Below are 16915 nucleotides of genomic sequence, written 5' to 3'. Positions count from 1 at the left end.
TCTATGTTGCCGATGTGAGTAAGACCTTTTAACAGGTCAACATTCGAATCCTACAGACGAAGAACCATATATGTGACAATTTTTCCATTTTAAGATAATCACTTATTTTTATATTATTAATTGTGTGTACCACATTAGGTGTTTTATGGTTGACAAATAATTCACCATACTCATATCTTCCAACAACAATTTATATTTTTTTGTTATTTCAAAAAATACTTTTTTTATTGCCATTTTAATTTTTAGAATGTGGAAGAACAGTATATCTCCAGTGATGATTTCAGTTTGTGGAAGAACAGTATATGTGACATTTTCCATGACACTTGTAAGATGTCCTTTTTTAACACCTGATATGATGTTTTAAGTACTTTCAAGTGCAGATGCCCTTCATGTAAATAACTTAAATGCAATATGTAGTTAATTCATTTGTATGGAGGTTCATTTAAAGGTGGTCTATCAACTTTAGCACTGATGACTTTTCTTAAAAGTTGAGTCATGAAATCTTAGTCTCATTTAAAATGAAGCCCTCAATGTGAACATACCATAGAATAACTACAAAAATAGAATTCAATCAAAAGAAGCACAACTTCTACATATCAAATATGGATCAATGTGATGTGCCAATATGCAGGTCCCTAAGGTCAATATTACAAAACGTTCAGAAAACCATTCTCTTTGCGTTTAACACTATGATCAGCAATTAAGTTTTGAATTGCGTTAAACCCATGCTAAAGGCAAGAAATGTCCTGTACTGAGGTGACAGCAGTAAATAAGTATTAACTGCTTAGAGTTGATGCTAAATGTGGTGACAGAGAGACGTACTGTGTATTGTAATGAATAACAAAAGGGAATCAAGATCAAATGAATACTCACATACTGTATGTGATGACTTATTTGTTTTTAACTAATTCAAATTAAAAAAGGTTCAAATGATCACACACAAAATCATTCTCAACAGAACACATTGTACATAACATTTTCTACACTAGGAACAACATCTTAAAATGAAATGAATTCAATATATTGTGCTGGTTGAAATCATACACAAATTGATTCACATAGAAAACACCTACTATACATTTAATTTCCTACAATAGGGGTGACATGTCTTCTGAAATGTATTCAGATTCAACATACTATACAGGTTCAGGGGATCATAAACTCACAGAAAAAAAACGGTTAATTATGTAGCTTGGTTTAACATCAAATTATTCACTCTGCAGTGATTTATAAAAAGAGCGTGCAGCAGCTGGCAAGTAGTTTAGCATGGTCATCAGATCTTGGCGCTTGTTTTTTTTGATGGGCAGAGGACTCTCATATGCTCTAGGGTAGTGGCTTGCAAAATAGGGAGGTTGAGGTGTAGCTCCTTGTTTTGGTTTGGAGATCAGCCACGATTTCCATCCCTCAAATAGACTGTGGCTCTGTCTGGCGTACAGATTCCAAGGATCCTCAACTGAAATTACAACAGAAACATTTTAAGTTCCTGACATCAATAAACAACTTTCACAGTCAAGCACTAGGATATTTTATTGTTAGAACAACATGTTGCATGTTGATGATGAATGTTAGTAAACTATTCTCTGTGCAATACCTGTGATATACTGTCATCGGATCTTAGAATGAGCCAATGTTTGTGATCGATTCCTTTCCCAATACCTGGGACTTTTAACCACCTCACTGAGGTGATCTGTAGTCCAGCTGGTCGCTTGAGGACAGAATCTGGAAGGTGCCTGAAGTCTTCACGTTGCATCCTCATCACCTTGAATGGTTTCGCTGGTTGTGCTTCAAGTATCATATTTGAAACATCATCAGCTGTATGAAGGACTGACACCTTGCGCCTCTTCTCGATGGTGGCAAAAGATCGATCGCAAGGAAGAAAAGAATGACCAGAGACCATGAACTTCTGCTCAACTTGGGTAAAGTAACCCATAGAGATGAGCATCGACATCAGATTGAGCATCCGCCAGTTGTTATTCTGCCCACAGCATCTGTCACTGAAGATGATCAACTTGCGCACCTCTGGTTTGGTGAGTGGCGTGAATTTTGTCTTCACCCACTTCAATATGCAGCTTGCTACCTCAATGGACCCTCGGTGTGCAATCCCCTCATGCCAAACACACATGTATGCAGGATCTTCTTTTCCAAGTTCCTGGATGCAAAGGTTAAAATTTGACAGCTGCCGCTGGTAGTAGACATTGGAGTGGGTCAGATTAGGGGTGTACATCACCCCCTGAAGATCCACAGAAATTACATGGCAGTCAGCATTGGCTTTAGCCCACTCAGTGTCACTTTGAAGCTGTGTGTAGGCCTTTTCGGCTTTTCGATGGTGCAACTCACTTTCAACTGCAATCTTCCTCTTCTCCTCTTCAGATGTTGCTGCTGACATCTTAGTGAAGAATGCGTCACATTTGCCACAGGTGTCACTCCTGGGTTGGCCGAAATTGAGACTCTGCTGTTTGAAAATGTCCCTATAAACCTAGAATTTTGCAGATGATGTGGTATTCTTCTCTTTGTAGAGTCGGTACATTCGCAACAAATTCAGATCAGGGCTGAGGTATTCTCTGTGTACATACCCCTTCATCCGAGAGTAGTGGTTCTGGGTTCTTGGGAAAGATAAAATGTGCTCCTTCATGCCCTCTTTCACTGTAGCATGTATCCGATGTGGCCTGTAAGGAGACAACAAGATGTTGTTGAACTTGTATTCTCTCAATGGTCTAGGGACCTGCCTTAGAGTGCAACTATAACCGGGGTACAAATCCCGGTCACGCCATTGCCGTTTGTGGCCGGGGGGTCCTGTAGGGCGGCGAGAATTAGGCCAGTGCCGTCCGGTGGGAGGGGGAAGGTAATCGGCACTCAGTCCTCAATGCTCAGGTTGTAGTTGGACAGCTTAATTACCATCATTTTGTTTAAAAGTAATAAACATTTTTATATTTTTGTTTCAGAATTCGCTATTCATCCATTCGATACTCTATGTTAATGTTTAGAAGATTGTTTAGAGCACTGCTATAGTGAAATAATCCAGGCTGGAATCCATAGCGCATTACCTATTGCTATGCTTCCCTCTTCCATCTTCTAAAGGAGACCTAGCCTCAGTAGCCTGATCTGGAGACCCTGCAACCTCACCTGCCTCAGCTTGAACTTTTCCTGAACAACCTGACCAAAACAATTACATTTCAATTAGCAGGTTCTAAAAAAACTAGTACAAAGAATACAATATGTTTGTAATTGATATTCATATAGACATTAATTCATAGAGTTAACGTTAATGTACGTATCATTACTGTCAAAGTTAAACTATGCAAGTGTTCAAGTGTTCCGTTTCACCTCATGCTGCAATAAAAATTGACAATGATAAATTCAGAATTTAATATACTGTAGCACATTCAGGGTATTGCTTGATCAGGACCTCCATCTTTCACACACTCCCAACCTATACACAGAATGAGTTTGTGTTGCACCATTGTGTGACACTGCACTTTTAGAGTTAACGTTAATGTACGTATCATTACTGTCAAAGTTAAACTATGCAAGTGTTCAATATAGCTATTATAATAATAGGAGTTTTGTCCTATTTCTAACCTGTTCTAAGCCGGAGAGAAGCAACGCTTGTTGTTTCTCGTATGGGACAGTGTAGAAACTGTTGTTGAAAGCCGCTGGGCCAGACAGATTACCAGAACGTGTACTCAAAGCATGCGCGGACCAACTGGCAAGTGTCTTCACTGACATTTTCAACCTCTCCCTGACCGAGTCTGTAATGCCTACATGTTTCAAGCAGACCACCATAGTCCCTGTGCCCAAGGAAGCAAAGGTAACCTGCCTAAATGATTACCGCCCCGTAGCACTCACATCGGTAGCCATGAAGTGCTATGAAAGGCTGGTCATGGCTCACATCAACAGCATCCTCTCGGATACCCTAGACCCACTCCAATTCACATACTGCCCCAACAGATCCACAGATGACACAATCTCAATCACACTCCACACTGCCCTTTCCCACCTGGACAAAAGGAACGCCTATGTGAGAATGCTGTTCATTGACTACAGCTCAGCGTTCAACACCATAGTGGTCACAAAGCTTGTTCACTAAGCTAAGGACTCTGGGGCTAAACACCTCCCTCTGCAACTGGATCCTGGACTTCCTGACGGGCTGCCCCCAGGTGGTAAGGGTAGGCAACAACACGTCTGCTGCGCTGATACTCAACACTGGGGCCCCTCAGGGGTGTGTGCTTAGTCCTCCTGTACTCCCTGTTCACCCACGACTGCATGGCCAAACATGACTCCAACACCATCATTAAGTTTGCCGACGATACAACAGTGGTAGGCCTGATCACTGACAACAATGAGTTGGCCTTCAGAGACCTGGCAGTGTGGTGCCAGAACACCAACCTCTCCCTCAATGTGAGCAAGACAAAGGAGCTGATCATGGACTACGGGAAAAGGCAGGCCGAACAGGCCTCCATTAACATCGACGGGGCTGTAGTGGAGCGGGTCGAGAGTTTCAAGTTCCTTGGTGTCCACATCACCAACGAACTATCATGGTCCAAACACACCAAGACAGTTGTGAAGAGGGCACAACAACACCTTTTCTCCCTCAGGAGACTGAAAAGATTTGGCATGGGTCCCCAGATCCACAAAAAGTTCTGCAGCTGCACTTTCGAGAGCATCCTGACCGGTTGCATCAACGCTTGGTATGGTAACTGCTCGTCATCTTACCGTAAGTCGCTACAGGGGGTAGTGTGTACGGCCCAGTACATCACTGGGGCCAAGCTTCCTGCCATCCAGGACCTCTATACTAGGCGGTGTCAGAGGAAAGCCCAAAAAATTGTCAGACTCCAGTTACCCAAGTCATAGACTGTTTTCTCTGCTACCGGTACCGGAGCGCCAAGTCTAGGACCAAAAGGCTCCTTAACAGCTTCTACCCCCAAGCCATAAGACTGCTGAACAATTAATCAAATGGCCACCGGATTATTTACATTGACACCCCTCCCCCCATTTGTTTTTTACACTGCTGCTACTTGCTGTTTATTATCTATGCATAGTCACTTCACCCCTACCTACATGTACAAATTACCTCAACTAACTTGTATCCCCGCACATTGACTCGGTACCGGTACCCCCCGTATATAGCTTCGTTATTGTTATTTTATTGTTGCTTTTTATAATTTTTTACTTTAGTTTATTTGGTCAATATTTTCTTAACTCTTTCTTGAATTGCACTGTTGGTTAAGGGGCTTGGAAGTAAGCATTTCACGGTAAGGTCTACACATGTTGTATTCGGCGCATGTGACAAATTTAAAGTTTGCTTTGATTTGGTAGATGACTATTATAGTATCTATTCAGGCAGGTGTTTTTTATTCTCACTTAATACAATGGTCTCTGACCCTCTGTTCTTTATATATTCACACCTTTCATACCCATTATTGTTTACCCCTTCTGCTCTGTGCTAATAACAAAGATGAAGAGCCAGTCTTTAGACCAGCCTGAGAAAGGTGGGGTTGACCAGTCAGTAGGATAATCTGTCTGGTCAGTTCAGGGCCTACTCCTCAGACAGTCAGTCTCAGCTTCACTGTTCCTGCCTGTGTGCGTTTTGATGTTAGCCTTGTGTCAGTTCTCAGTGGATTAGTGTGTGGGGGATTTGGCTTCTGGCAAACAGACAGCCCAGCCAGGATCAGACAGTAACATAACCTGGAGTGACAGCAGGGAGGCCCAAAAGCTGCCTCTCTGTCCAATCACACTGCCCTACTGACTCGGCTCTGTGTGTGTGTGTGTGTGTGTGTGTGTGTGTGTGTGTGTGTGTGTGTGTGTGTGTGTGTGTGTGTGTGTGTGTGTGTGTGTGTGTGTTTGGCTGAATCAGAATGGAGGAGAGGGAGGGAGGGGGAGCTCTTTTGGCTGCAAACACACGTATTAGAATATTTTACCTTGGGCTAGTTGGCAGGCAAGGGACGCCTGGAAAAGCAGAGCAAATCAAGGGACTTGATTAACCACACCACGTCTCATCTGAACCAAAACCATGCAACCGAAGCAAGTCTTTTTTTGGGACATTTTGTTTTGGGGATTTGGTTTGTTTTAGTTTTTGCTCCTATCATGGATGTTTGCTCTGAAAACCCAAGGGGTGCAGAGAGGTGGGCTTTGTATGCGTTTTGTTTTGTAGACAGATAAGTGAACTGTTTGATTCGTATTGCTTTAATCGTGTCTTGCTCTCTATCTCCTCCAGGTCGGAGAAGAATACACTGTGCAATACAGACAAAGGTAAAACAAACACACTTTCAATTGTTGCACTAGGTGATTATAAATTGACCTCGTGAACTTGGCAGCAAGTGAATGCGTGTAAATCGGTGCCCACAATCAAGGTTTAAGAAACTGATATCCACCGCCAGCTAATTCCTGTCAGAATGAAGTCTCACTATGAATAAAGTCGAACGATAAGAGCCTGGTGCTTTTTTTAGCTGGATTCAAGAGGTGGCTAAAAAATGTCTTAGCGTTTGTGGCCCTGCTTAAACAAGCCCCCGGAAGTTCACCTGCCATCATGCGAAGGGTTTTACCCCCAAAAAAGATTATTGGCACTTAAGATATGCATTTCACAGCATTTGAACTAGAGTGCTGCAGGGAAGGATTATTAAAATTCACAGGAAACACATTAGCATTTAAGTCCATCCCTCACGAGGATTCTGGCGTGAGCCCAGTCAGAATATATTCTCGAGACCTGACTTGGCATCTCTCGAGTTGTTGTTTTCTAAAGGACAAGAAACAAAATTTCCAGTAGCAGCCCCATTCTAATTATGGTTGTTCAGCTCTGACAGCAGGATTCTAGAGCATACTGTATCTTCAGACGCAGACGTCATGGTAGCAACTGTTTGACTCGCGGAGCTGGCTAACTGAGATTTGTGAGAATGCTGTGGGGAATTTTGAGTTGACTGTTTTCCTGCCTCGACGGAAAACATGCAGATGGGTGGATTAGGGTAAATAATCTACAAAGGGCATTTTGGTGCTTTGAACAAGGATTTGCCATATTGAGACTGAACCCAAGAACTCAACAGGCGCTAATGTGATTATCCGTGTTAATTTAAAACGTTTGGTGATCCAGTGTTTATACACTGGGTCTCTACTGAAGGCAGCAACATGCATCTTGCTCTCATTACTGTCCATGTCAGCTGAGTAAATAGATTGACAATGTTTTTGCTCATCAATTCAGTTTGAGGCTCCTTTCCCAAGACTGTCAGTCTTACATAAGACATATAGTACTAAAACCAAACAAACACGTGCCCCATAAAGAGCTATTCAGGAACACTGGCACACTGCTCAGATCTTTCCCCAAAGGACACTGTCATGTATTATGGTCTGATATTGTTATGACTACTGAATCTACAGCCTCCTCTCATATCTTTACCTTCTTACAGTATCACCGGAAGTGTTGATTGAATGTGTGAAGCGCAAAGACCATCTGAAGGTGAGTGGGAGCCACAGTGGCCAATGGATATGCACACTACATATACAGTACCAGTCAAATGTTTGGACACACCTACTCATTCAAGGGTTTTTCTTTATTTTTATTATTTTCTACATTGGTGAAGACATCAAAACTATGAAATGTCACATATATGGAATCATGTAGTAACCAATAAAGTGATGCTGGCTGAGTGAATGCCAAGAGTGTGCAAAGCTGTCATCAAGGCAAAGGGTGGCTATTTTGAAGAAATCTCAAATATAAAATATATTTTGATTTGTTGGACACTTTTTTTTTTTTCGTTTCTACATGATTCCATATGTGTTATTTCGTAGTTTTGATGTCTTCACTATTATCCTACAATGTAGAAAATAGTTTTAAATTTAAAAAAAAAAAAACCCTTGAATGAATAGGTGTGTCCAAACTATTGACTGGTACTGTAGGTATACATACTGTATAGTGAATGTAGGCTCACTAATTGATACATTCAACAAGGGAATGATGATCACTTCTGTCATGACTTTACCTCAGGGTAAGCCTTTCTCTGGTCGGCAATGAATAAAAATGCAGTCTATTACCCCATTCCTCTGGACATGCAGTCACTTTCCCCACCCACTCCTCCAGTCATAACCATGTGCCCTTTTCTCCCAGCTGAAGGAGCTGCACAAGCTGGGAGCTGACCTGTCAGTGCAGGACCCCCCAGGATACACCCTGCTACACTATGCTGTGGACACTGGTAGCAAGGAGACTGTCAAATACATCCTGGACAATGGTAGGGACAAGGCAATACACATTTATGTGTTCTATTTAAGTCTGTAGGTAAGGACATCCCCCTCACAATACTGAATAATTCTGTGGGATTTCCCAAAGTGAGTCTGTGATCCTCAAATATGAACTATGTATCAGAAGTTAACCCAGCACAGTATGCTCTTATGTTTTGTGATAGTAGAATAATGTCCCAGGTGTGGAACGCCATATATTTGAGGGTCATGAACATTGTTTAAGACGAGCCACAGCGCAGGGACATCTCACTCTGTGTACGCTTGTTGTCGTTTATGGAGTCTTTCTTGCTCAACAACGAATGATACATTCCAATATTTGAAAAGGATATGTTTTCTGTCCTCCTACACCAGCTTTTTACTACTCTATAAAAGTAGTATCTTGGAGCATTGTAATTGGTTTAGGGACATGCTTTGAAATGTCTTTTTTTCCCCCTGCCCCCTCCCAAAAAACAGCACCCACAGATATCCTGGATGTAACAGAAAAAGAAAAGTAAGTTTAAGACATGGATTTTGAAATGTTCATTTAACACACATTCTGTGTGATGTATCTAGTTAAAAGTCTCTCTCTCTCTCTCTCTGTCTCAGTGGGGAGACAGTGTTGCACAAAGCAGCGTCACTGTGTCAGAGGACTATCTGTCACTACCTGGTAGAGGCAGGGGCATCCCTCATGAAGACAGACTTACAGGTGAGAGCAACGCTCCCTCTTCCCTCATCGCTTGACTCTTTATTTGGCCAAAAGAAACCAAGTTGATGCATAGGCTACCCCTGAGAAGTGTTTTATAGGGCGGCAGGTAGCCTAGCGGTTAAGCTCGTTGGGTGCGAAAGGTCGCTGGTTCGAATCCCCGACCGACTAGGTGAAAAATGTGCCCTTGAGAAAGGCACTTAACCCTAATTGCTCTTCAAATCAAATCACATTTTACTAGTCACATGCTTACTTACGACCCCCTAACCAACAATGCAGTTTAAAAAAATATGAGTAAGAATTTTAAATAAAAGTAACAAGTAATTAAAGAGCAGCAGTAATATAACAATAGCGAGACGGGTACCGGTACACAGGGGGTACCGGTACAGATTCAATGTGCGGGGGCACCGGTTAGTTGAGGTAATATGTACATGTACTGTAGGTAGAGTTATTAAAGTGGCTGCATAGATGATAACAGAGAGTAACAGCGGTGTAAAGGGGGGCCATGCAAATAGTCTGGGTAGCCATTTGATTAGATGTTCAGGAGTCTTATGGCTTGGGGGTTGAAGCCGTTTAGAAGCCTCTTGGACCTAGACTTGGTGCTCCGGTACTGCTTGCTGTGCGGTAGCAGAGAGAACAGTCTGACTAGAGTGGCTGGAGTCTTTGACAATTTTTAGGGCCTTCCTCTGACACCGCCTGGTGTAGAGGTCCTGGATGACAGGAAGCTTGGCCCCAGTGATGTACCGTGGCCGTACGCACTACCCTCTGTAGTGTCTTGCGGTCAGAGGCCGAGCAGTTGCCATACCAGGCAGTGATACAACCAGTCAGGATACTCTCGATGGTGCAGCTGTAGAACCTTTTGAGGATCTGAGGACCCATGCCAAATCTTTTCAGTCTCCTGAGGGCGAATAGGTTTTGTTGTGCCCTCTTCATGACTGTCTTGGTGTGTTTGGACCATGATAGTTTGTTGGTGTGAACACCAAGGAACTTGAAGCTCTCAACCTGCTTCACTACAGCCCCGTCGATGAGAATGGGGGTGTGCTCGGTCCTCTTTTTCCTGTGGTCCACAGTCATCTCTTTTGTCTTGATCACGTTGAGGGAGAGGTTGTTGTCCTGGCACCACACGGCCAGGTCTCTGACCTCCTCCCTATAGGCCGTCTCGTCGTTGTCGGTGATCAGACCTACCACTGTTGTGTCATCAGCAAACTTAATGATGGTGTTGGAGTCGTGCCTGGCCGTGCAGTCATGAGTGAACAGGGAGTACAGGAGGGGACTGAGCACGCACCCCTGAGGGGCCCCTGTGTTGAGGATCAGCGTGGCGGATGTGTTGTTACCTACCCTTACCACCTGGGGGCGGCCGGTCAGGAAGTCCAGGATCCAGTTGCAGAGGGAAGTGTTTAGTCCCAGGGTCCTTAGCTTATTGATGAGCTTTGAGGGCACTATGGTGTTGAACACTGAGCTGTAGTCAATGAACAGCATTCTCACATAGGTGTTCCTTTTGTCCAGGTGGGAAAGGGCAGCGTAATATAGATTGCATCATCTGTGGATCTGTTGGGGCGGTATGCAAATTGGAGTGGGTCTAGGCTTTCTGGGATTATGGTGTTGATGTGAGCCATGACCAGCCTTTCAAAGCACTTCATGGCTACAGACGTGAGTGCTACGGGTCTGTAGTCATTTAGGCAGGTTACCTTCATGTTCTTGGGCACAGGGACTATGAGTATCTGCTTGAAACATGTTGGTATTACAGACTCGGATAGGGAGAGGTTGAAAATGTCAGTGAAGACACCTGCCAGTTGGTCAGCACATCCCCGGAGCACGCGTCCTGGTAATCCGTCTTGTGAATGTTGACCTGTTTAAAGGTCTTGCTCACATCGGCTGCGGAGAGCATGATCACACAGTCTTCCGGAACAGCCTCGAAGCGAGCATAGAAATAGTTTAGCTCGTCTGGTAGGCTCGTGTCACTGGGCAGCTCTCGGCTGTGCTTCCCTTTGTAGTCAATGACTGATGTGGTGTACTCCTCAATGCCATCGGAGGAATCCCAGAATATATTCCAGTCTGTGCTAGAAAAACAGTCCTATAGCTTAGCATCTGCTTCATCTGACCACTTTTTTATTGATCGAGTCACTGGTGCTTCCTGCTTTAGTTTTATCTTGTAAGCAGGAATCAGGAGGATAGATTTATGGTCAGATCTGCCAAATGGAGGGTGAGGGAGAGCTTTGTACGTGTCTCTGTGTGTGGAGTAAAGGTGGTGCAGAGTTTCTTTTCCCTCTGGTTGCATATTTAACATCAAATCAAATTTATTTATATAGCCCTTCGTACATCAGCTGATATCTCAAAGTGCTGTACAGAAACCCAGCCTAAAACCCCAAACAGCAAGCAATGCATGTGAAAGAAGCACGGTGGCTAGGAAAAACTCCCTAGGAAAAACTCCCTAGAAAGGCCAAAAACCTAGGAAGAAACCTAGAGAGGAACCAGGCTATGAGGGGTGGCCAGTCCTCTTCTGGCTGTGCAGGGTGGATATTATAACAGAACATGGTCAAGATGTTAAAATGTTCATAAATGACCAGCATGGTCAAATAATAATAATCATAGTAGTTGTCGAGGGTGCAACAAGCACGTCCGGTGAACAGGTCAGGGTTCCATAGCCGCAGGCAGAACAGTTGAAACTGGAGCAGCAGCACGGCCAGGTGGACTGGGGACAGCAAGGAGTCATCATGCCAGGTAGTCCTGAGGCATGGTCCTAGGGCTCAGGTCCTCCGAGAGAAAGACAGAAAGAGAGAAAGAGATAATTAGAGAGAGCATATTTAAATTCACACAGGACACCGGATAAGACAAGAGAAATACTCCAGATGTAACAGACTGACCCTAGCCCCCCGACACACAAACTACTGCAGCATAAATACTGGAGGCTGAGACAGGAGGGATCAGAAGACACTGTGGCTGATAGAAATTTGGTAAGACGGATTTAAGTTTCCCTGCATTAAAGTCCCCGGCTACTAGGAGCGCCGCCTCTGGGTGAGCGTTTTCCTGTTTGCTTATGGCGGAATACAGCTCATTCAGTGCGGTCTTTGTGCCAGCATCAGTCTGTGGTGGTATGTAGACAGCTACGAAAAATACAGAAGAAAATTCTTTAGGTAGATAGTGTGGTCTACAACTTATCATGAGATACTCTACCTCAGGTGAGCAAAACCTCGAGACTTCCTTAGATATCGTGCACCAGCTGTTGTTCACCAGCTTACCAGATGCCGCTGTTCTGTCCTGCCAGTACAGCATATAACTGTACAGCTGTATGTTGACAATGTCATCTCTGTGAAGCATAAGACATTATAGTTTTGAATGTCCCGTTGGTAGTTTAATCTTCTGCATAGGTCGTCGATTTTATTTTCCAAAGATTGCACGTTTGCTAGCAGAATGGAAGGAAGTGAGGGTTTATTCGATCGCCTATGAATTCTCAGAAGGCAGCCCACCCTGAAGGCAGCAACGCAAAGAAACTAACAAAAAAACACAATTGGTTAGGAATACGTAAAACGTCAGCCTTGTTCTCCAGTGGCATCTTAAGAGGGGTAAGTCACTCTGGATAAGAGGATCTGCTAAATTACTCAAATGTAAAATGGATAAGTGGTGGGTATAGAGTGGCCTAATCATCATCCAGAAGGAAAATTAGCTTGTCTTTCTTATGACACGCTAATTGTACACCGGGTGGGGGAGCATTACAGCGGTGCCCTACACGTCCCCTCTGAACCAAACTAGCCAGATGCCTGCAAAGTCAATTAAAGTACTTACCTCCAAGTGGCTCCACCATAAAATATCTTATGTGTTTACCCTCTCCTGCAGAGATTGCCAAATGGATACATTTGTTTAAGCTACTGTCGACAGTGTGTGGAAGGCAGTTGGAACACAAGGCTTTCATTTTTTACTATAGTATTTCACAAGATCCTCCTTCTGAAGACCCCACAGCTGGTTTTTATCTCAGATTTATGTCCTGGAAAGCTCAGACTACCACATTTAAGATGTCTTGATTTTCATGTCAAGGCTTGAAGAATTTTCCTATCCAAACTCTCACTGCACATGTTGTGTCTGCAATGTAGTCTCTCTCATAAGCAACTGACAGAATGCTTGAGGTGTCACTATTCTAGTACTGTAGCCCATGACACTCAGCTCTGTCTGTCTGTCTGTCTGTCTGTCTGTCTGTCTGTCTTGATGAAAAAATGTAATCTTGCAGGATTTGGGGCAAGTCTGATTCATACCCTGTGGCCTTGGGATGCAGTTCAACCTGGCTTTCTTTTCTCTCCGCCATCTCTTCATCCTCCCACCCTTTCTGCCTGTCGGTCTTTCTCACTCACAATACATTCACTCTTGGCCTTGAGACATCAGCATATCTTAGCAATGACTTTTCCTGTCTTTTTATCTCAACATCTTGCCATGTTCTCTTCTCTCTCGCTTGAGTTTTTTTGGGCTCTGCACTTCAAAAAAACAAGAAATTAGAAATAATTGGGTTTTGTGAAGCTATTTCTTAGATAGCTCCCGAGTGGCACAGCGGTCTAAGGCACTGCATTTCAGTGCTAGAGGCGTCACTATAGACCCTGGTTCGATCCTGGGCTGTATCACATCCGGCCGTGATTGGGAGTCCCATAGGGCGGTGAACAGTTGGCCCAGCATCGTCCAGGTTTGGGCGGGGTAGGGAGTCATTGTAAATAAGAATTTGTTCTTAACTGACTTGGCTAGTTAAATAAAGGTTTAATGAAACATACAAAAATGGTACTGTAGCTCTTGGATGAATCAGAAAACCTTTGAGTCTAAAAACATTCTATATTTGCTTTTGCACACAGACAAACAAACATTTGGTGCATATTCACTGTTGATAACTGGAAATATTACATCTAAACCATGATGAAATCTGAATGCAAATGATTCGTACGTCTCAAAAATACTTCCAGACTGGTCTTTGACTCTGCGGCTTAATGTTCAGACCTCAGGAGAAATAGATGCTGCCTTAATTAAAGTTGGGTTCTTCAGTGCAGTCTTTTATGTTGAGCAAATTGCCTCTCTTATGCTGCAGGGTGACACACCAAAGCATCGTGCAGAGAAGGCCAAGGATGCAGAGCTGGCTGCCTACTTGGAGAACCGGCAGCACTACCAGATGATCCAGAGAGAGGACCAGGAGACAGCTGTGTGACCTCCCTCTGCTCCCTGACCTCCAGCACCACTTCCCTATCACCTAACCCTGTGCCAAAACTACTTTAGCTAAAAGAGGAAACTCACCAGAGAAGATGGTTAAAAGATAGCCAGTGTTGTATTCTCCTGCTAGGGAGTTGGTTGGAATCCTACTAGATGAGAGACTCTTACGGTCCACCATGTGAGATGCTTGTGACCAGTGGACTTGATTATTGCACTGCCAAAAAAAAGCTGTTTTGTGTCGGAACGCTTGGAAGAAATGGCTCTTCTGTTACATTTTTTTCCTAGGTTGTGTTGCACTTGCAATCCACCTAGACTGAATGTTGAATTTTGCTCCAGGGTTTTAGGACAGGAGCTAGGGTAATTGAATGTCTAGGTAATTGTATTGTTATACTCTCCGATGGAGCTGTATCTCTCTGTGTCTATGAAAGCAGCATGAGCGTTTCAACTGTACGGATCACAATGAATCAGTAGATTTCAAAAGGGTATGAACACTCTGATCTGTAGGCCAGCTGTCTTTAAGGCTACCAAAAATGACATTATTTTGATTACGGTTTTATTTGTTTGTTGTACAGTATTATAATTTGTTGACTGATTTGTCCACCCATAATGCAGTGTGATGGTATCAAACTATCCACAAAAGTGGGGAATTTTACACGTAATACTTTTCTCATCACCAAACAATTTGAATTGAGTAAATCAATATTGTTCTACTTTATGATCACTTGGCAAATTTCTTTTATTTCTTAGTTTTAATAAGGATATTTGGTACTGTACACTTATCGTAGTAGCTCTGTGTTAAAGCAGTTTATGCACTGCAGCTCCAATTGCCTTGATTTTCTTATTTTGTTGGCTGATTAGTTTGTATTTAATGTACTTAATTAAGTCATGGTGTATTTTTATTGCATTTTTAAGCAGATTGATGTTTATATAATTTGTACATACTATAAATTTAAAAATGTTTTGTGTTTGGTCATTATTTACTATAAAAATTTGCATTTGATATGTATTAGTTTCAGAACTACAAAGCATTTCTTCTCTCATGTTGTTACAGAAGTCAAAGGCGTATTTATTCACCTCAACATTTTTTACAGATTTGTAACATTTAACTGCTTTATGTTCGGCAAACTCAAACATGTTCTGAAGGTTTGAGTTGTACATTTACAGGGTGGATGTTGTTTTTTTTACATACAAAAATAATAATTTGTCTTCATACAAACCAATCATTTGTGGTTGCTATTTATTTTCCATAGTTATAATCTGTTAAAATATGACTGGCCATTTAAACCAGCAATATAATTCAACATAATTTATAAAGACCTGTGATTAATTTAAATGGTGTTCATGTTATATTGTGTAGAGAGTGAGGGGAAGGAATTAGTCTCATTCCAAAAGCTATCCTACAGTATAACTAGTTTATAATGTAGCACCACAGTAACTGTGGATCTACTGTATTTTGAAATGAGTTGTTTCTCTGGATGTTTTCTCTTATTATTTAATCACTAAACATCCTTGTAAAACATACTCGTAAACACATTAACAAGGTACACTTTCATATACACATTTTTACTTGATTGTGTTTGTTGTCAGAAGTTTATAGTTTTGACCTTCAAACAACCCATAATGCCAACTAAGATGCATTTCATTGTAAATAATTGCTGTTCTCTATTATGGCCAGATACATGAATAAATGTAGCACTGAATCAGTTTCTGTGACAGGAAATATGTTGTCAACGAAAGGCCTCGAGTGTTTCTAATGCCAGACTGAAAATAACGTATTTTGGATTTGATGATGAAAAGTAAATGAATTGTGTAGTTCTACATCAGTTATTACGCTTCATACATAAACATATGTTCTCACTGAATATTTTGGGAGTCCACATTTTATTTATTTTTTATTACATTTTTAACAATAGAAAACATACACATACAAACGACAATTAAGACGCACACAAACATCCACAACTTCACGCCTGCCCAGACACGCCTGCTCACACCCCCATCTCCAGCGCCCGCATCACTTTCCGCCACATAGCCTCAAGCTGCACCATTTTGTTTCATGGTCACATTGATTGTCAGCATTTTCAATAATGAAGACAGTAGGCCCCCTTTTAGTTGACTTCACTATAGTTGAAATATGTTAGCCTTGACGCTGAGAAGATTAGATATCGTCATTTGAGGCGTTTATGATTATACTGCATTCTGAAAGAGGTGCATATTTGAATTGGTACTGTAACATATATCCTCCTGTTCAGAGACTGACATGGAGATGTAGGAAATGCCTTTGCATTTGTATAATTTGGATGTATATTAACATTCCCTCATCAATCTACACACAATGCACCATAATGACAAAGCAAAAACAGGGGTTTAGACATTTTTGCTAATTTATTAAAAATAAAAAAGTACTATTTAGACCCTTTACTCAGTACTTTGTTGAAGCACCTTTTGCAACGATTACAGCCTCAAGTCTTCTTGGGTATGACTCTACAAGCTTGGCACACCTGTATTTGGGGAGTTTCTCCCATTCTTCTCTGCAGATCCTCTCAAGCTCTGTCAGGTTGGATTGGGAGTGTCGCTGCACAGGTATTTTTAGGTCTCTCCAGATATGTTTGATCGGGTTCAAGTCCGGCCTCTGGTTGGGCCACTCAAGGACATTCAAAGACTTGCCCAAAGCCACTCCTGCATTGTCTTGGCTGTGTGCTTAGGGTCATTGTCCTGTTGGAAGGTGAACCTTCGCCCCAGTCTGAGGTCCTGAGCACTCTGGAGCAGCTTTTTATCAAGGATCTCTCTGTACTTTTCTCTGTTCATCTTTCCCTCAATCCTGACTAG

At 42.4% G+C, this 16915-nt stretch overlaps 1 protein-coding gene across 14 annotated transcripts in view; it reads left to right on the top strand.

Annotated features, from left to right (window-relative positions):
• Positions 1-15789, top strand: part of dgkza (diacylglycerol kinase, zeta a) — a 139750-nt gene extending 123961 nt beyond the window's left edge. For all 14 annotated transcript variants that reach the window (XM_014126422.2, XM_045689028.1, XM_045689030.1 and 11 more), the window contains 6 exons: positions 6215-6249; positions 7398-7447; positions 8096-8216; positions 8680-8716; positions 8812-8911; positions 13968-15789. In XM_014126422.2, the coding sequence (XP_013981897.2) occupies positions 6215-6249; positions 7398-7447; positions 8096-8216; positions 8680-8716; positions 8812-8911; positions 13968-14084 (460 nt within the window). In that variant the 3' untranslated portion in view covers positions 14085-15789. The remainder of the gene's footprint in view (positions 1-6214; positions 6250-7397; positions 7448-8095; positions 8217-8679; positions 8717-8811; positions 8912-13967) is intronic.
• The last annotated feature ends 1126 nt before the right edge of the window (positions 15790-16915 follow it).

This window comes from Salmo salar, chromosome ssa11, assembly GCF_905237065.1.
Source record: "Salmo salar chromosome ssa11, Ssal_v3.1, whole genome shotgun sequence".
In the NCBI taxonomy this organism is placed as follows: domain Eukaryota; kingdom Metazoa; phylum Chordata; class Actinopteri; order Salmoniformes; family Salmonidae; genus Salmo; species Salmo salar.
The sequence above is the reverse complement of the archived record's forward strand: the minus strand, read 5'-3'. Positions and strand labels throughout refer to the sequence as shown.